Source organism: Oryx dammah, unplaced genomic scaffold (genome assembly GCF_014754425.2).
Source record: "Oryx dammah isolate SB20612 unplaced genomic scaffold, SCBI_Odam_1.1 HiC_scaffold_3, whole genome shotgun sequence".
In the NCBI taxonomy this organism is placed as follows: domain Eukaryota; kingdom Metazoa; phylum Chordata; class Mammalia; order Artiodactyla; family Bovidae; genus Oryx; species Oryx dammah.
The window spans coordinates 99,788,625-99,810,142 of record NW_024070187.1 but is presented as its reverse complement, the minus strand read 5'-3'; the positions used below and the strand labels follow the sequence as shown (position 1 = coordinate 99,810,142).

The 21,518-nt window shown below is 35.5% G+C and overlaps 1 protein-coding gene across 8 annotated transcripts in view; it reads left to right on the top strand.

Annotated features, from left to right (window-relative positions):
• The window catches only part of MAPK10 (mitogen-activated protein kinase 10), a 372,947-nt gene that overhangs the window by 266,897 nt on the left and 84,532 nt on the right, over positions 1-21,518 (top strand). For 7 of the 8 annotated variants that reach the window (XM_040237270.1, XM_040237269.1, XM_040237273.1 and 4 more), the window contains 4 exons: positions 4,159-4,217; positions 5,020-5,158; positions 5,857-6,022; positions 8,526-8,597. In XM_040237270.1, the coding sequence (XP_040093204.1) occupies positions 4,159-4,217; positions 5,020-5,158; positions 5,857-6,022; positions 8,526-8,597 (436 nt within the window). Of the gene's footprint in view, positions 1-4,158; positions 4,218-5,019; positions 5,159-5,856; positions 6,023-8,525; positions 8,598-20,111; positions 20,184-21,518 lie in introns of all 8 variants that reach the window. The other variant, XM_040237275.1, reaches the window with a different exon arrangement.

The window sequence follows — 21,518 nt, the reverse complement described above, 5'->3', positions numbered from 1 at the left end:
TTTGGCATCTTGCTTTTGGTAGGATGGGGCAAAGGCGCAGAGACATATCTGCAAAGCATTCAGAACAGGTTTGTTCAAGAACATTGCTCAGGGACTTCTTTGGAGGTTAAGTGGTTAATGCTCTGTGCTTCCACTGCAGTGAAGAACTAAGATCCCATATGTCTTGCAGTGCAGCCACAAAAAATAAAAGCATTTTGCATTGAAACACAGTAGGGAGCATCATTACAGAGCTTTCTTCACTTCAGAGTATAATCTTCAACCACCAGTAAAGGCCTCTAGAATTCTTCCTGTGCTCCTGTTTTTCTTAGTAAGGATAAATGGGAGATAATTCTTCTTTTAATAAAGACAATATTAATAAATAAATCATAATAAATATAGTGTATATTTTGTTAGATATAAACATGTAATAAAATAGATTACTATAAAACTGTAATATTAACTGCTTACAAAGTTCTTCTTGAATATGAATCAAATCACAGAATATATGAAATCATGAGTACACTTTTATAAATAGGTGAATTTGTCATAAGGCGCTAAGTAGAAGCAAATATATGAGTGGATATAGTTGAAAGATACTTGAAATAAAAATATAAGGATTTAGGCCCAGTGATAGTGTTTCTTTTTTCCTCAATTCCTCTACTCTAATGAGTTTTTAGTTCAGTCACTTGACAAATACTTGTTAACTGAATAAAAGTGCCAGGTATAGATTGCGCTCTAGATGCTAAGAATACAGCAGTGAAGATAAGAGAGACCAGTCACTGCCCAAGTGATTCTCATGTTCTATGAGGAGAGAAAGGCAGTCTGCAAAATAGGCATATCTATGTATAGAATGTCTGTCAAGTAAAACAAAGCAAAGAAGGAAGAGAAAAACTACTGGTCAGTGCAGAGTGGATAGGGTAACTCTTTTATAAATAGGTTGAGCAGGAAAGGCCTTACTAAGAAAGAGAAATTTTATGAAGCGTGAGCCCATCTCTAGTTTGACCAGGCAAGGAACATGGTACTACTAGGAAGGAATATAAAAATGACAGAAAGGATGATTCCTAAGAAAAATCATTCTACTAGCATAAGTTCTTCTTTGAGTATGATAAGTAAAGGCAGGAGCAAGATGAACCACATGATCAATGCAATCTATTTTTATGATAGCAAAGAGGATGAGAAATACCACAGGCAGTGGAAGATGGGTGGACACAAATGATGAAGTGACTACATGGGAAGTTTTGATAGTTTTCATTTTTGTATATTTCCCTAACCCTTCTTCCAGCCCTTATAATGCAATAAAGACATTGTGGAGAAAGTCCTGCTTACTTTGCCAATATGAGGGACTCATATTCCCCAGTCTTGACTGGACTATGGGGGTTCATGTTTATGATACTGGAAAAGGATTTCCAAATTGAAATAATGATTTTAAATGGCATCTGATATGCTACTCCATTTATCTGTGTATGTACATAGGTTTGTATATATGTATGTATATAAGTCTATGGAAATAAATTTCTAGAGCTTGTTAATAGAGAGGAAGTTCACTTACAACTTAATGTAAATTCTACATTAGTGCTTATAATACTAACTAAAAGCAGTCAGAATGCAGAACTCTGTTAATGCTGTGGAAAGTAATATAAAATATTGAAATTATGCCAATTAAATTTTTAATAATAAAGAAGACAATCTGTTTAGAAAATGAACACCCTTCTAGGAAGTGATTGCTGGTATGATAGTGGGGTCATTGATTCATATCTGTGCAGCTTAAGATGCTAGAATAAAAAGGAACCAAATCACATTCCTGCCTGAAAACTCTTGAACTAAAATGGAAATACCTGTGATGATCTGTTTCTAAAGACAAGATTTTTAATTGGTTATTAATAAGAATTAGGATTTACAAGGGAGCAAAGGAAGAACAGAGGAGAAATTCTAAAGGACAATCAAACACAATGAAGGTGTTACAACAAGGGCATGGTAAAAAGGAATAATATATAGTGGGAATTTATCTTTTAAAGTAATAGACCTTGATTTATTTAAAATTGTAATGCTATTTTCTAGATAAATTTAGATTACCTAGATTATCTATTCACCAGATAATATCAATTAGCACTTTTTCATCTTTAAGAGTTGTTTGTATGTATTGTGTGTGTGTGTCCTATACATAGTCACTAATGTTTTCATTTGAACAAATATCAAAATGAATTGTTTGATTGGGAAAATCCCCTGGGGAGGAGGGCATGGCAACCCACTCTAGGATTCTTGCCTGGAGAATTCCATGGACAGAGGAGCTTTGTGAGCTATAGTTTATAGGGTCACAAAGAATCTGACATGACTGAAGCAACTTGGCATACACGCAAAATAAATTCCTTTCTAAGATTGATGAAGTAATATAAAAACAGGCTCACAATATATGTTCCAAAGAGATCTGGAGACATTTTTCAACACAAACCATAACTAAGTATACAGAATAACAAAGCACTTTAATCACAAGTTTGAAAATATTTGAAACAATTTTATTTCTAGATGCATATTCCATACTGCAAGGTTGCTTCAGAACAGATAGTCTTGTTTTTTGATACAACCATTGCCGTGTATATATACCTGTGCATGTGTGCTAACTCGCTTCGGTCGTGTCCAACTCTTTGCGACCTCATGGACTGTAGACCACCAGGCTCTCTCTCTCTCTCTCTATATATATATATATATATATACACACATATATATATATGCATTGAATAGTATTGTGATTTTTTTTCAGTAATTTATCAATAAATGAAAACTACTGAAGACCTAAACCATTCCCTAAATTTTCAGATGTTGAAAATAATTTTCTTTTGTTTATTACTTCTTGTGTACCACTTATGAACTTTACTGAAATTCATTAGTTCATGTTTTGCTGCTGCTGCTGCTGCTAAGTCGCATCAGTCATGTCTGACTCTGTGCAACCCCATAGACGGCAGCCCACCAGGCTCCCCTGTCCCTGGGATTCTCCAGGCAAGAACACTGGAGTGGGTTGCCATTTCCTTCTCCAATGCATGAAAGTGAAAAGTCAAAGTGAAGTCGCTCAGTTGTGTCCGACTCCTAGCGACACCAAAGATGTATAAATCTTCCTCTTGTTTTTGTGAAACGGTTGCATCTATTTTATGAGTAGAGTATTGCTTTCTATGGTTTTATTTTTATTTCCCACTGGCACATTAATACAGAATATTTAGCTGAAAGAAAATTTTGAGTAACTTGTGTATGCAATTGAGTTGCATAAGACAAAGCCTTTTTCCTTTTAAAGTTTACTTATTCTGTTTACTATCTAATATATTAAATAACTAAAGCAGGAGAACAAAAAAGTTCAAAACCCAGAATTTTAATAACTTTAAAAAATACATTTGCCTTTAAATTCATCATTGATATCATGTAAGACATACCTTTCCTCACACATACCATTGGAGTTTTAGTTTAGTATTGGAGTGTGAATGAAGCAGGAGCAAAAGAAACTAAAGTAACAACACACACAAAAAATCTTGACTTAGAATACCTCCTGACTTAGAACATCTCCTTGACATAGAAAGCAAACTTTTCATTTGGAGGAAGACATGGGCTTCCCGGGTAGCACTAGTGGTGAAGAACCCATAAGAGATGCTGGTTCAATCCATGGGTCGGAAAGATCCCCTGGAGTAGGATGGCAACCCACTCCAGTATTCATGCCTGAAGAATCCCATGGACAGAGGAGCCTGGCCATGGGGTCACAGAGCGTTGGATGCCACTGAAGCAATTTAGCCCACACAACCCTTTCACATAGCCTTGCCATGTCCTGCTGGGTATTTCACTGATGCTTAACTTTCCTTACATGGTTTTTTTCTCCTTTTTTGTTTAATTGTATCATCACCTTGTATTTACCAAGGAGAACCACACTCTAGAGCAATATCACAATTACGTACGTTTTCTGACTCTTCTGCTTAAGAATTTGAGCTTTTTAATTGCATTTTAACCAAAGACAGATCATATATCCTTTCTGAGTACATTTTTCTATGAGACAGTTCTAGAAAAATTTTCCAACTTTTCTATTTCGATCATAGTACTAATATGTGACTTTGAGTGGAATAAGTACTTGTTTAAATATGCTTTTCAAATAATTATTTTTCTCCCTTTTTCTTTCTCTCCTCCCATCCCACTGTCTCTTCTTAGATTATTAGTTTATTAAATGTCTTCACACCCCAGAAAACACTGGAGGAGTTCCAAGATGTGTAAGTAACACAGCTCATGAAGGAAGCGGGAGTATAACATCCAAATAACACAAGTGACGTTGCCAAGAGTCAAATGAATGAAATCCCTTAAGAACTGGCAGCAAATGAAAGGGATCCCGGAAGTCTCATTTTCTGGTGTTTCTTCCTGGAAAGACGGTTCCGCTATTTTCCGGCCTTCGGGTTCTTTGTGTTTTGTTGTCCCACGTTCTTGGTTCAATCAGAATCAAGGAAGGCTTGCTATTTATTCTTTATTTTTCTTTATTTTTTAATGTATTTTGTGAGCTTTCTAGAATGAGTCAGTTCACTTTGAGAAATATTAATGGTGGACATAATAAAAAAAATCATCCTTAATCTATTTTTGTGGTGTCTTGGATTTTGTGCAAAAAAAATTACCAGGAATACAGTGACTATAAGTGAATCACAGCATGTTGTCTTTTTTTTTTTTTTAACACAGATACACTGCATTTAATGGAAAATTCTATTCTGAAATTTTTTTCTTATTTGTAATATTAATACTCAGGAAAGAGTTCAGGGAATTCAGGGTAAAGTTGAGAACAAAATGAAGGGAGAAAGTACACAAATAGAAACCACACACCCGTAAATGCTACCTCTATTAGCACCTTGATGGTAGAGTTACCACAGCTATCATGCATGTAATACTTGCGCGTTTTTTTGTATTCTTAATTCAGAGGTGGAGCTGGGAAGTTTGGGAGACTTAGAGATTTAGGAGGGGATTCTGACTTGTTTGAAGGACTTCGTGGGTCTTGTGATCTGAAACTGACGATGTGGATTTACCTTGCAGTTACTTAGTGATGGAGCTGATGGATGCTAACTTGTGTCAGGTAATTCAGATGGAGCTAGACCACGAGCGAATGTCGTACCTGCTATACCAAATGTTGTGTGGCATCAAACACCTTCACTCTGCTGGGATTATTCACAGGGTAAGAACACAGTCCAGAATTATAATGCAGGTGCTTGTGCAGAAGACAAAGAGCGACGGTAGATTACGTTCTTTAGGTAGGGGAGCTTGGTTAAATATATTGTACTTCCTCATTTATTTTACTATAGAATAAGCATATAGCTCACTAATGTGTAGGAGGAAACATGTAGCACACTGTAGCTGATTTTGTTTAATGTTTTGTTTCAGCTCGCTGAAAGTCAGCTTATGAGACTTCTCAGAAATTCTGATTGGCAGAGGTCATACGTGCAGCTGAAACAAGACAACTCCTTTCCACTGTTGGTTTCTGGTCCCATAAAGACAGCTGCCCTGATCTGCTCTTCTGTCAGGCCTAGAAATGAAATATAACCTAAAAGGCTTATGTTGCTGTAAAGAGAAACTTAACAGATGACAATCGATGATTCTTTTTTTTCCTAAAAACGTCTTCCCAAGATGAGCCAAAAATTGTAAAAATGATGCAATTATCTTCTGGGTTTAAAAAACTTTCTGAGGATATTAAAACAAAAATCCCAAACCTAATTTTAAGCTTCCTTGGGGCAGTACTGTTTGGCTTTACATAGGGCTCTGCAGCCAGTGGGGAGGCCCATCAGTGCTATTGCAAGACTGCCATGTTGATTGAGTAGATGGACATCACATGTGCCATTTGATGTTTTTAATTTCTTCTCTTGTTCTTATTGTCAGGACTTAAAACCAAGTAACATTGTAGTCAAGTCTGATTGTACATTGAAAATCCTAGACTTTGGGCTGGCCAGAACAGCAGGCACAAGCTTCATGATGACTCCCTATGTGGTAACACGTTATTACCGGGCCCCCGAGGTCATTCTGGGAATGGGCTACAAGGAGAACGGTAAGGATGCCTCTGAATAGCAGCCACAGAAACTGTAAAGAAACGAAGTACATCAAGAGCAATGTTCTCTCTCATGTGTATGAATTTTTTAAAATAGGGCTACCAGCCTTCATAGTCAGAAGTTTTCAAAAATTACTACTAAGAGGAACCAACATGAAGGACGCTTCTAAGAAGCATGCATAACTAGAAGAACACTGACATGTTATAACTCGAAAGACTTATAAAGAGTCTGATTAAACAGTCATATGGATACTGATGAGCATGCATGCTGTAGATATTCAGAAACACTGATATTTAGAAGGCAGCTCAGCTCACAGTGAATATAAACAGGAAGAAATCCATCTATTGCATTTTACCATTTGGCTTTATGTCATGTCTTAAACTGATGTCTCTAGTCCTAGGAAAAGACAAACAAAAAGGTACCACAAATCCTTGGAGCAAGAATCTTCACACATGCTCAATGCATAGTCATTTTAGAATAATCCAAATTGTTCAAGTTGGATACATACTGTTCTGTGAGTAATAGTTAAGGTAGTAATTACCTGGTAAGCTTTTATAAATTCTGAAACCATACAGAGAGAAAAATATTAAATTTTACACTGCTGCTTTCATAAAGAAAATCTAGTATTCATAAACACTTGCAAAGAAAAGGTAGAAAGAATCTTCAAAATATAGTACAATTTGATTTTATTAAAATGAGGATTTATAAAAATACTTATTAGAAAGCACTGCACTATATTATTTTGAAAGAATAGCCCTAACAAGTAATGAGGTGTATTAAAAAAATCCAACATATTCAGGAAATGAAACTTTTAAAGTAGAATTGTATATGTATACTTAATATACCTTTCATGCTTATTTTGATACTTTATTCTATTAAGTTACTGGGAAGCTGTAAGTTCTATAGAAATAATTATCATTGTATTTTTATGTGTAGGTGCTACAGAGTACTTTTATGAAAAATCCCTGGCCACCAAAATTTTGAAAAATTTCTTGTGCTCCTTCCAGGTTAGAGGAGAGCCAGTACTTTTGTGCATTTGTGCAGAGGAAGCAAAAACGTTCTCAGGAAGGTCAGGCTTACTGTGGTGAACAGTGGCAGAGTTCCTTTTGACTTGGAGGAGGAAAAAAAATCTAATCCTGTTCCAAGGCAATACTACATCTAACTTATTTGGAAAAGCAGATAGTTGTATACATTCTTCATATTTAAAAAAAAATCAAAGTGGGAACCAATTTAAAAAATTCAAGAATCTACAAAAAATCTGTAGGGAAGTCTGAATTTGCTATTAATGATTTCAGATCTTTGCTGAACACAGATGGCATGTGACTGCATCCCTTGTCCTTCCCTCACTAGAAAGGATCGCAAGTTTCTGCCTCCATTTTTTGGCTTCTCTGGATCCGCGGAGAAAGCATACCTACCACCCTTGTGCTGCTCTCACCCACGTGTGGGATGAGGGTTATCATGCACAAAAACCCGCTTGCTCCCACATCAGGCATGCCAGCTCTCCTGTGCACCGAACCTTGCCTTCCTTCCTCAAGGAGCGTTTTAGCCTAATGTTTTTGCCCAATTCCCTTCATCCTTACTAAAAAGTGAGTTGGAAGAGGGTAAAGATTAGTAAGAGAAGGTGAAATATGTTTCGTTAACAAGCATGGCAACAGAAACCAACATATGTGCATAACAACTTTTTAACACCATTAATACTCTGTTTCCTTCATGACTCCTTTATACATGTACAAATTAATTATACATCTTTTTTCTTGAGATATATCAAAAAGGAACTCAAACTGATATTTATAAGAATAACTTCTGAAGGAAAAACTAAGTCCTGAATAACAGGACTTAATTAAATTTTCAGTGTTTTTTATTCTTCTTAAATTATTTTATTATCTATAATTCAAAATAGCAGTGTTGTTTTTCATAAATAAGAGAGGCCAACATTTCTCAAGTGATTAAAATATATTTCGAATTAGTAAAAGAAGTCACTAATACTTCTGCCTTTAAACCATAGTTTCAGCCATTTCCTAGTTTCTTGGATTTGGCAGCATGTACCTTATTTTGGACCAAAAAAAGATGATCTCTAGTTGCCTTATTCCATGTAATTGAGTAGAATAGAAAATGGAAATAGCCACCCCTAAGAGTTGATTGAGATTATTTTCTCTCCCTCCAGAGAATGACATTGAAAACCCTTTGGTGGCTTTGAGCTGTCACCTGACATGGAGATAAGTTTGGTTAAGCTGGTGCTTGTCCACGTTAGCACTTTATGGCACTAAAGGATAATCTAAGACACTCACAAAGTAATTTTTAAAACTTGAGTTCTTCTACTAGACATGGTTTATGTCATATTACAGTGCTGGTTTTAATTCACATTTTTGGCCAACTTTTGGTGGGAGACAAAAATTTGTACCTTCTAATCAAACTGTTCTTTTTCCTCCTCCTTCAGAGATCAATTATCTTAGTTAACTTTACTTTCCTCCCTTTTCTTCACCTCCCTCTCTCCTGTTCTAGTGGATATATGGTCTGTGGGATGCATTATGGGAGAAATGGTTCGCCACAAAATCCTGTTTCCAGGAAGGGACTGTATCCTTGTACCTTTTGCTGCAGCTTTACCTGTTTTGTTCTCTCTCCCTTTAAACACATAATGATTTTACCAGGAGAGTAAAGATAGAAGCAAAAAGTTGGGTAAGTGGTGTAACTGTGATTAAAAAAAAAAAGTGATTATTTCCATAATCTGACCAGTACTGAAGACTACCTATCTCAATAGTTTAATTACATTTTTGATGGGTTTTTTTCCCTTAAATTATTTTATCTATAACTCAGAATAGCAGTGCTCTTTTTCATAAATAAGAGAGGCCAACATATCTCAAGTGATTAAAATATATTTCAAATTAGCAAAAGAAATCACTATTTTCAAGTATTACCCATCTGTTTTCTAAATCCATTTTGTGCTTCTACAAATTTAGGCATGATCATTTCTCTTCTTGCCAACATCTTAAGCTTCTGTCCACACCTTTATTGATTTGAATTACTCTCAAAACTATATCCAGTCTTAAGGCATATCTTCCTTAAAACATGAACTTCCACATTTAAAAATCATAATTTTAGTCAACTTGCTGGAGGCCAGGTAGGTTTAAAATAGGCTTTCCTTATTTGACTTGGAGATGTGACTTAGACATAGATAATTGCTTTTCCAATGAAATTTAGAATCAAAGAAATGAAATGTACAATGTGCGGGATGTAGTCAATTAAAAAAAAGCTGTGTTGCTTTGCCTTATACCACTGAGTCTTTAGCTAGATTTCATCAGGAATTTTTTTGACAAATATCTCTGATTTGGAATTATTAAGTGAGCTGGTGATATGAAATATGATAAGGAGCGCAAGTATAGTGGGAGGGGGGTTCATGTTTGGGAACGCATGTACACCTGTGGTGGATTCATGTCAATCTATGCCAAAACCAATACAGAATTGTAAAGTAAAAATTAAAAATAAATAAATTAATTAATTAAAAAAAAAAAAAAGAAAGTCAGTGGGGAAGCTACATAAAGATAGTAAGTCTTGCTTAAGTTAAATTTTACTTAAATATGGGTAAATGATTTCCACAGGAAATATGTTGAAATTAGTTCATTTTCCTATAATTAAAATTATAATTTAATGTCAGTCTGACCATATTTAAAAATTAAACTAAACCATAGAAATCCTTATTGAACAACGGATTATATATACTCTGTGTTTTTGGATGAAATTGTTTCATTAATCTTTATATGAAATTATTATCATTTTGTAATTAGAGCTTACTACCGGTAATAAAAGGATCAGAACACTAAAGTAACTTCACTAGACCATGATGATCAGACACAAGTTTGGGGGCTGATGGAGCTTATTTATGGGGAGAAGACTCATATCAATATTTTAGCATAATGAAATGATTTCAGCATTTACTGGAAGTAATATCAAAGTTTCAGTTCAGTTCAGTTCAGTCTCTCAGTCGTGTCCAACTCTTTGTGACCCCATGAATTGCAGCACGGCAGGCCTCCCTGTCCATCACCAACTCCCGGAGTTCACTCAAACCCATGTCCATTGTGTTGGTGATGCCATCCAGCCATCTCATCCTCTGTCGTCCCCTTCTCCTCCTGCCCCCAATCCCTCCCAGCATCAGAGTCTTTTCCAATGAGTCAACTCTTCACATGAGGTGGTCAAAGTACGATCAAAGTCTAGTATATGCTAATTTATACCTTGACTACTTCCAAGATTCTTCACAGACAAAACAAAAACAAAAACAAAATCTAAGTGAATAATGCACTTAGAATTATTCAGAGTGACTTCCATTGAATTTCTCTGAGGCTGAAAAATGATGTTATAGTACTCTGTCATCATAATCAAAGTTATTCTTCTCTCTGAACAAAACGTTTTAATGTTCCTTTTAAAAAAATCTGTGTTCTAAGTGAAAATAGTAAAACACCTTGAAAAATTGGGAGCTCTTAGGAAATTACCATTCACAACTGAAGTTTTAGCTATTTTCCTGTGTTAAATTTGTTTTTTCACTTTGAGGAACATTGTGTGGGTTTCTTGACTATTGACATGACCCAGATGATATCAGAAGGTAGTTTCTTGATGATTAAATTAAAGTGTTGGCAAAATACATACATGCATATTTAGTTTTCCATTCATTAGTTTGCTAGCTTTTGTAATATCCAAAGAAACATTTAGAAAGTACTTGTTTTTATTGTGTAAATAGTTTCTTAATTATATAAACATGCACTATTATACACTCAATTTTCATTTGTGGTTTTATGATTAAAACCTGCATATAGGTTGACATAATAATAGTATTACTAATAATTCTTCAGTCTATGATGAATTTCAAGTTAGAGAACAATAAATATGCCAAGTCACTTATTTTCTATTTTCTTTACATAGTGCAATGATCATATAAGAGGCATCAAAGACTACATTTCATTAAGATCTTGTTTCTTTTAATAATAGCTTATAGTACAGCAGTTTTATGATACTTTCTTGGAAGTTTGTTTGTCTGTTTTTTTTTTTAAAAAGAGAACTATCTAGTCACTGACTCCTTCCACAGCCCAACCAGGGCATGGTAATTTTTTTATTACCAAAGTCTCATATAGTATCAGTATAGTTTGTATATACTGTAATATTAGTTCTTTCCTTAAACCTGCATCTTTTTTTAATTAAACTTTTTATTTTGTGTTGGAGTACAGCTGATTAACAATGTTGTGATTGTTTCAGGTGTGACTGTTCAGAAAAAATGGGACTCAGCCATACATACACATGTGGCCATTTTCCACCAAACTCCCCTCCCATCCAGGCTGCCACATAACATTGAGCAGAGTTCCCTCTGTTATACAGAAGGACCTTGTTGGTTATCCATTTTAAATAGATATACTCTTTCTACCTTTTTATTTCTATTCTACTTCAAATGGTTGCACCTTTTTTGAACAAGATCAGGTGATATTCCTTTATTTTGAGCTCTGGCTAGAGTTCTCTGGATCTGGGGAATAATATAAATAGGCACACCATATTCATTTGAAACTTCTAGACCTCAGGCATATTATTTCTGATTAAAGCTGACAGTTGAGCTGCTAAAACACTGTTTTTTGCCTTTCCCTCTGAGGACATGAGAAATTTCAGTTAGAAAGAAAAGAGTGTATATATATATATATGTATATATATATATATAAAATCTTCCCAAGAAAACAGCTTATTAAAGAACAGGGAATGATTTACCAAAATATTATATATTTAAAGAAATAAAGAAAATATCCTCAGATTAACTAAATATCACATCTTTCTAAGCTTGAAGAAATGAAAATTAGGGACAATCAAGGTAAGGTGAACAAAAATTGGAGGTTGTGGATTATTATATCCATCTAGTACAGATAGATACTTTTAATCCTTCTTCCCTCTTTGAAATAACTTTGCTTATTTCCTAATAATCTTTTGCAACTAATAAATTTTGTTATAGTCTGAGTCTTCTACCTAATATTACAGTAATAAAACATTATCTCAAACAATACATACTTTATAGTCAGGGTTTAAAAACAGTCATTCTTCACATTCATAAACAAATTGCCAATAATCACAAGCATTTGAAAAAATAAGATTTAACTCCTTTTTCTTTGTATTTGCTTAAGAAAATATTTTTCACCATGAATTTGTTAATACACTTCCCTTTATTACTTTAAGAAAATCTGAGTAAGCTGAAGATTCTGAGATGATCTGAACAGATGGAAGAAGTACAGAGTTAAGAGGAAAATTCTTCTCCCAGGAAATTTAGAGGAGGCCAGAGTATTCTAGGGGCTTCAGAGGGTAAAGCATCTGCCTGCAATGCAGGAGACCTGGGTTCGATCCCTGGGTCAGGAAGATCCCCTGGAAAAGGAAATGGCAACCCACTCCAGTATTCTTGCCTGGAGAATCCCATGGACAGAGGAGCCTGGTGGACTACAGTCCACAGGGTCGCAAAGAGTCAGACATGACTGAGCAACTTCACTTTCACTTTCACTTTCAGAGTATTCTAGAGTTGGGGGTGGGTCTCAAACCTCCAGGATCTAAAGCCTGATGATCTCAGGTGGAGTTAATGTAATAATAATAGAAATAAAGTGCATAATAAATGTAATGTGCTTGAATCATCCTGAAACCATCCTCCTCCCCATCCCAGGTCCATGGAAAAATTGTCTCCCATGAAACCAGTCCCTGGTGCCAGTAAGGTTGAGAACCACTGTACTAGAGGGCAGGATAAGGCATAACTGGGATAAAACAAGGTCAGAAGGGTATATTGAGAGGGGGCAGAAAGTAAGGGAGGACACAGTGAACCAGCTTTGGTGGTAGAACAGGAAAAAATAAATTGAGGTGATGGACCTTGATGACTTGGAGAGAAGCATTTGGGTGACCATGCACATAGCTCCACCAGGATTGCCAGTTCCCCCAGGAGCCCCTGTCTCCCAGAAACAGATATCAGTGCAGTTCAGTTCAGTCACTCAGTCATTCTGACTCTGCAACCCCATGAATCGCAGCATGCCAGGCCTCCCTGTCCATCACCAACTCCCAGAGTTTAATCAAACTCATGTCCATCGAGTCGGTAATGCCATCCAGCCATTTCATCCTCTGTCGTCCCCTTCTCCTCCTGCCCCCAATCCCTCCCAGCATCAGAGTCTTTTCCAATGAGTCAACTCTTCGCATGAGGTGGCCAAAGTACTGGAGTTTCAGCTTCAGCATCAGTCCTTCCAGTGAACACCCCGGACTGATCTCCTTTAGGATGGACTGGTTGGATCTCCTTGCAGTCCAAGGGACTCTCAAGAGTCTTCTCCAACACCACAGTTCAAAAGCATCAATTCTTCTGCACTCAGCTTTCTTCATAGTCCAACTCTCACATCCATACATGAGCACTGGAAAAACCATAGCCTTGACTAGATGGACCTTTGTTGGCAAAGTAATATCTCTGCTTTTGAATATGCTATCTAGTTAGGTCATAATGTGAACTTACAGATGTTCAAGCTGGTTTTAGAAAAGGCAGAGGAACCAGAGGTCAAATTGCCAACATCCACTGGATCAGTGGAAAAGCAACAGAGTTCCAGAAAAACATCTATTTCTGCTTTATTGACTATGCCCAAGCCTTTGACTGTGTGGATCACAATCAACTGTGGAGAATATTGAAAGAGATGGGCATACCAGACCACCTGACCTGCCTCTTGAGAAACCTGTATGCAGGTCAGGAAGCAACAGTTAGAACTGGACATGGACCAACAGACTGGTTGCAAGTAGGAAAAGGAGTACGTCAAGGCTGTATATTGTGACCCTGCTTATTTAACTTCTATGCAGAGTACATCATGGGAAACGCTGGTCTGGAAGAAGCACAAGCTGGAATCAAGATTGCCGGGAGCAATATCAATAACCTCAGATATGCAGATGACGCCACCCTTATGGTAGAAAGTGAAGAGGAACTAAAAAGCCTCTTGACGAAAGTGAAAGAGGAGAGAAATAAATATAGAAAGGTTTAAAAGCATATTGCTTTTCCTTATCCCTCTACAGTTCTGTAGACAGAGTACTGGAAGGTCTTTAAAAATAAACTGAACTAATTGACAGAGTAAAACTACAATAACCAAAAATATTCCTTAGTCATTACTGTGCTATTCCATTCCAACTGCCCTTAGCCTGATTGGCTCTTAGGATGAAATGCATGAATAGTGATAACTTATTGTGGGACTCTCTCCCTTCAGCAGTCAGATGAGACTCCAGAGCATAATGGTTCCAAGAACTGGCTCTGGTCCTCTTCATTTTAGTCATAAATTATCTCCTAGGAGTTTCAATGTATTTTGTATAATACCTCCTTTGCCAGCATTACAGAATTGCTGTGATGATATTATATATATATATATATATATATATAATATATATTATATCATCATTAGATGTTTAGATGTTTACAAACATACTTGTTTTGTGTGCTAAGTTGCTTCAGTCATGCCTGACTCTTTGCGACTCTGTGGACTGTAGCCCACCAGTCTCCTCAGTCCATGGAATTCTCCAGGCAAGAATACTGGAGTGGGTTGCCATACCTCCTTGAGGGGATTGTCCTGACCCAGGGATTGAACCTGTGTCCCTTATATTTCCTGCATTGGTAGGTGCATTCTTTACCACTAGTGCCACCTGGGAATCCCCTTACAAACATACACATACCTGTAAATAACTTTAAGATATAAAGAACTCCAATTTTTATGGCATGGAATTAGTTTGGGGGCACCTTAGCCCAAATAGAACCTTCAAATTGAATTAGATAAACTATTAAAAAATAGAAATAACCAAAAGACCGCCTAGAAAAAAAATTATCAAGTGATGAGAAACCAAAATTATCTGTGAATTAGTAAAAGGAAAGAAAATGAGTAGTTCGTCAGTTACTGAAGCACTTCTGCAAGTTGATGTGTAAAATGAAATGAGGATAATTACCCCAGTCTTTAGGGAACTTGTATTTGGTGATAATGTGAAACATTCAGAGCCAAGAATTTACTATGTGTTCATCAAAACATGAAAAGTTTAAAGAAAAAAATTATTTTTTCAACATTAAGATTTCTTCAGATTCCTTATTTATACACACTGCAGAATTATAGAAATTTTAAAGATGACAATTTAAAATATTTTGGTGCAATAAAAAATGACTTAAGCCTTTTTATGGCAGAGTATTTTGAAAATTATTAGTCTACAGTTTTATTTATAATTTAACATAAAGCTAAAGTTTTTCGTCTTTATAGTAAGTTTCAATGGATTTTATTGTTTCATTAAAAAACAAAATCAATGTTATAACATCTATAAAAAAATGTTAAAAATTAATATGATGCCATAGAAGTTATAAAGGAAGAAAAACAAGTTGAATAGCTAGATCCAAGGAGAAAAATCTTCCTCTGTTTCCTGGAACTAGAATATTTAGCATTGTGTTCCATGAATGTTTTTTATTTTTCTTAGTTAGATCCACAGGTGCAAAATAAGTACATTCACAGTTTATTTATACATATTGGTAGTTTTTCATAATTCTATCTTTGCACTAAAGTTTAAAACAATGTGTTTTTGTAAAATATCTAATTAAATGTTGAACTTTTAAAGCAAACATTTTCAAGAAATGGTGTTCTGATTTTAGAAAACCATATTAAATCTTCTATTGTACTTTGAAGTGCTTGTTGAAAGATTTATCAAACCCCATTGTCTGAATCCTATGCTAAACAAAGATATAATTAGGTTAAAGAGAAAAGCAGTGTGGTCTCATAATTGTGTTACCAGAACCGCATAATCTCCTAGACAGGAAACATTTGTCAGGTTGCTGGATAGAAGCCGAAAAAAAATAGTCCAAAAAATATTTCATATAGTCCAAAAAATATTTCATCATAAATCACAAATCAAGCCACTGGGGTGTGGAAGTAGCAATAAAATGCTCTCTATATTTAGATTTAAACTGACACAACCTTGTTGTTAAGTCATGTCTTACTCTTTGCAACCCCATGGACCGTAGCCCACCAGGCTCCTCTGTCTATGGGATTTCCCAAGCAAAAATACTGGAGTGGGTTGCCATTTTCTTCACTAGAAGCTTCCCTGGTAGATCAGTGGTAAAGAATTGCCTGCAAATGCAGGAGATGCAGATTTGATCCCAAGGTCAGGAAGATCCCCTTGAGAAGGAAATGGAAACCCACTCCAGTATTCTTGCCTGGGAAATCCCATGGACAAAGGAGCCTGATAGGCTACAGCCCATGGGGTCGCAAAAGAATCAGACATGACTAAACAACAATAACAATTTAGATTTAAACTGTCATGACCTATATTATTTTATTTCTATCTCTTGACTAGAGTAGAAAAATGATAATTTAGCGTAATCTAATGCCTGACGAATGATACACATGAGATTTTCTCCCTTAGAAAACTGATAACCATATTTTAGTAACATCAAAACTTACTAAACATTCCTTTTAAGAAAAGTAAATCAGTTTCTGTGTGCCACAGTTGCAAACGAATCTGCTTTCTCTGGAAATACTGATGATGAGAGGAATGTAATGATCAGAATCATGGAAGGAACTAGAATTCTGCCTGGGTGGCATTAGTGTACAAAAATCTTATGGAGACTCACATATCATATCAGACTGTCTCAGAGAGCAACAAAATCCAGTTTCCAACTGTGACTGAATTTGCCAATTTCTTCTAAGGTCTATGCACAGTCGGTATTCATTGGAATATCTTGAAATTTTCATAAAATAATCCAGTCTTATCTTGAGAAGCATATAGATGTATTAGTTGAGGGAGGGCTATCACCCCTCATCCCCAAAGGATTTAAAAAGATCTAGTACCAAATTCTTTTATTCCCTATTTATTGTTTTAGTTATGATGAATAATTAATAAAATCCCTTGCTGGTGGCTGTTGCAATGACATTCTCTTAAAATTTCATCCTGTCTTGAGTAATAAGAATCAATATAAACTCATATGCATCTACTCCCCTTTTTGTAATTTATAATGGTGGTGGTGGTTTAGTCACTAAGTCACGTCCGACTCTTGAGAACCCATGTTCTCTAACCCACCAGGCTCCTCTGTCCATGGGATTTCCCAGACAAGAATACTAGAGTCAGTTGCCATTTCCTCTTCCAGGGGATCTTCCTGACCCAGGGATTGATCCCTGAACCTGGGTCTGCTGCCTTGCAGGTGGTCTCCTGCATTGCAGGTAGATTCTTTACCAATTTAGCTTCCAGGACAGGCATAAGGCTTAGCATTTCTGTGGCATAAGCATGGAGAGTCTATAGGAATAGTGAATTGTGAGGAAAGTTAAATGGAAACTGGAATTTGGAGAGGTTTCTAGGGTATTATAACTCAGAAAGTGAAGTCGCTCAGTCATGTCCGACTCTTTGCGACCCCACGGACTGTAGCCTATCAGGCTCCTCTGTCCATGGGATTTTCCAGGCAAGAGTGCTGGAGTGGATTGCCATTTCCTTCTCCAGGGGATCTTCCTGACCCAGGAATCGAACCCGGGTCTCTCTCATTGCAGGCAGACGCTTTACCATCTGAGCCACCAGGGAAGCCCATTGGTACGTTAAATAAAGCAAATGGAATTCAGTATTCATCAGGAGTTCAGATCTTGAGTTTTTATCTCTCCATTATTTTCACACAAAGGCTCCGTTATCTATTAAGTCTACAATTGTAGCTTCTATCGTGAAGATATATTTCCAAAAATGTTCTGCTTTTACTTTAGAATATCTGTATCTTGCAGAGCCACGTAAGTGAGAATTGGGAGACACAGCAGTTATTATACCAACAACTATCTAGAGCCAAGTGAGACTGAAGTAACCCCAGGACTAAGACTTCTTGCAGGGCATCTGTTGTTACTGTCATTGCTGTTTAGGTGAGGGAGAAGAAAACGCAAGGGATTCTTAGTCTGAAAGAGGAAAATTGTCAGTTTTGCAAGAGTGGTCAGGGGTCACAGATTCTATTTTAAGATTATTATTTGTATTAGAGAACAAGATAATTCTGATTTAGATAATGGAGAGAAATTCCATGGAGTCAGCTGTGATTTAATATGTGGAGTGCCTTTCAAAGTGATTTCAACAGTGAAAAGGAATGCCCAGTGAGTGATAAGCTTCCCTCATTGGAAAAATTTCTTAATTATAGATATTAATATAAGATATAGTATAATAGTATATAAATATTAAATGAATAAGTCTTCTCTAAGTATATTTAATTCTAATATGTATATAATACATGATACATAACAAACATTTATTGATAACTTACTATATGCCAGGTAATATGGAAGGATCTTTACCAGGCATAATCCTTTTAAGTCAAAAAATTTTTACATAATAAATGCCATCCATGTTTTAGAGGATGAAAAGAGAGAGTCAGTAACTTGGCCAAGTTGATACATTTAGAAGGCTTCCCTGGTGGCTCAGACAGACAGAACACAGAAGATCTGAGTTTGATTCCTGGGTCAGGAGTATCCTCTGGAGGAGGAAATGGCAACCCACTCCGGTATTCTTGCGGAGAATTCCAAGGACAGAGGAGCCTGGCAGGCTACAGTCCATGGGGTCACGAAAAGTTGTACATGACCAAGTGACTAACACACACACATACAGTTAGAAAGCAATGGCATTGGTTCTGCAGCAGAAAAAAAAAATATCTGCCAGAGATAACATAAAAGAGACATTTTTTCATTACATAAATATAGAAATAGATGTTTTTTAACTAGCAGATAGGTTTGGGGCAGAAATAACCTTTTTCCAAATGTTTAAATTGATGTAGGCAAGAGAAAACCTTGCTTACTGAGCCTTTAGCTCGCTCTCTCTTTTTTTAAAAAAATCTATCTCTCCCACAATATCTCTAAAAAATAGATACATGTTAAATAACAACTTAGACTGGTCACTTTGATGATAAGAATATTTGCAATTCAAAAGCAAATTTTGTTTAAGAGAATTTTTTTGCCCTTTAATCAAAGTGCTCACAATACCAACCTCTTGTGAGACACATATTATCTTGAATTCCAAATGTATTAATAATAAAGAGATGCACAACTGTTTGCTCTATCTTTTCCTGATCTTTTTGCATGTCCCTTGCTTTCCTAAAATGGAAGCAAGACAAATTTGCTTCTCTGGGTATGCTTGTCACCTTCATAGCTATAACCGTTTCTTTACAGTGATAACTCTGTTTAGGTATTTGGTCAAACTTTGCATTTAACCTGAGTGAGACCTTCACCTGGGAAAGAATCTCGAGGAATTCTGTAAGGTCACTGCCAAATTACAATATATAATTAGAAGAATAAGTGGAGCAAAATTCTAGTGTGCTATCTTAATGTCTTTCCCTATTTGTTCCCCCTCAACTTGCCTTATTCTTCTAGGTTAATTTTCCTCATAAGAATGACCTATCTTTCTTTCTGAGTTTTCAGTAGGAACACGTGAGTAACCAAGGACAGTTAGAAAGCAATTGTTTTTATGAGAATAAGACAAAGCTTCCTGTTTAAAAACATACTTCTTTGGTGAGAGTCAATGAAACTGAACCAGCCTATTCGAAAACACTCATTGTTGAACTGGCATTTCACTTCCGGAAATTTATTCATATTTATAAATAAGAGTAAGTGTTTTTTATAAAAGAAACCCTTTCTTTTGAGGTTTCAGGCAGCTCAATCTTTCTTTTTTTTCTTTCTCCAAGTATGGTATACAAAAGAATGAAAGAGAAACCAATTTGTATGTTTCCCACATTAACACAATCTAGAATAATTTACAATACAAATCGGTAGGATTCTAGGAGATGAATGCAAAACAGACCTTTTAAATCAGAACCTAAATTAATCATTGCATTATAATTGCAAAGTAATATTATCATACATTAGGTAGCATTGAATGACATGGTTAGTTCAGTTGCATAGCAGAAAGGGCTCTGACATTCTTGTGTTCTTCCCAGCCCACTGTTTTAAAGCACTGTTAAGTGTTTTAAAGCACTGTTATCCAGTCAGCAAAAGTTCAGACCATTGCTCCAAGGCCTGGGTAGTGAAGTGTTTTTGTTTATTTGCTGTTCTATTCCTGTCTTCTTGTTTATCTTCATTTCATTTTTGTTTTCAGTTGACATGTGGTCAGTAGGGTGCATCATGGGAGAAATGATAAAAGGTGCAGTGCTGTTTCCTGGCACTGATCGTATCCTTCTTAGAAGCCAGGGGTCTCTATGGGTAATATTTTCAATCAATTCCATTAAGTCTCCAGTATAATACTATTGATGGTATATCCTCACTGCCCTTAGAGGGGTTCTATGAAACTCCAATGTCAAATATTTACCAGCTGGCATCATGGTAGAGTAACCTTGTCTCCTAGCAAGATTGTATGTAGATAATATTGTAACACATATGAAACATTCAATTACTATCAAAAGATCTGCCTTAATTCAGTCTTATGAAACTAATAACAATGATATATTCTACTAGGTTTTACTGTTTTTTGTTGTGAAAGTGTTAGTCGCTCAGTTGTGTCAGTTGTCATATCCATAGCTAGATAATAAACGACAAAATCTTTTAGTTTAAGACTAAAGATTTATGCTTTTATACCATAAGAAATATTCATTTGGCATGGAAATCTTTTATCAGTTAAATTTATGTTCACTCATAAATGCAATCAGTTTATTATTAACACATATTCAGAGAACATTCATATGAATTTCCTTTTAAAAATGATCTTCTAAAATAATTTTTCTCATTTCCTTAATGTCTAGGAATAATAACTCCGTTACTGCTTTTATTCTCTCCACATTATCAACAAGTACAATGATTAAAACCTCATTAATTAATAATGATTATATGAAATATCCAAAGAAAGCAAATGTATATCACTTGGTTAAGTAAAAGTGATCTCTTAAGCAGCTAATAATTAGCAAGTAAAGGTTCTATAGGCTTTGCAGTATTAAAAAGATATGGAGAGTGTGATTTAGATGGGTTTATAATAACTTATTTTATTTAGTCAGTTAAGTATCCTACTCACAGTCACAAAAATATTATGTCATTGTCATACTAAAGATAAAATGATCATTTAAGTAAATGGTCACCGTTCAAAAACAAAATTGAGCCTATAATAATGGGGTTTTCATGTATAAAGTAAACCTAATTAATAATATTGTAGCCTAACCATGTAATTAGCCATTTACTTTGAAGATTAATATGTAACATATATTAAGTGCATGCATATATTCTCTGTGTTAGTGGACAAATTTACAAACTGACTGAATTAGGCACTCAGTTTTTGTGGATAAGAAGCTTAACGTGAAATGTTTTATTTAGTTAAAAATAAAACTGCACTACTTTTAACTCTATTCTTACGAAGAGTATTTTTTTTAGTTTTATATGACACACATTTATTTCTAAAAAATTTATGCCTGTTTTGCAGAATTGTCTTCTGCATATACATTTTACTAAATAGTATCTATAAATTTACCACATTCATGTTTATGTTAACACTCTTTAAAAGTGTGTTAGCATGATAAAA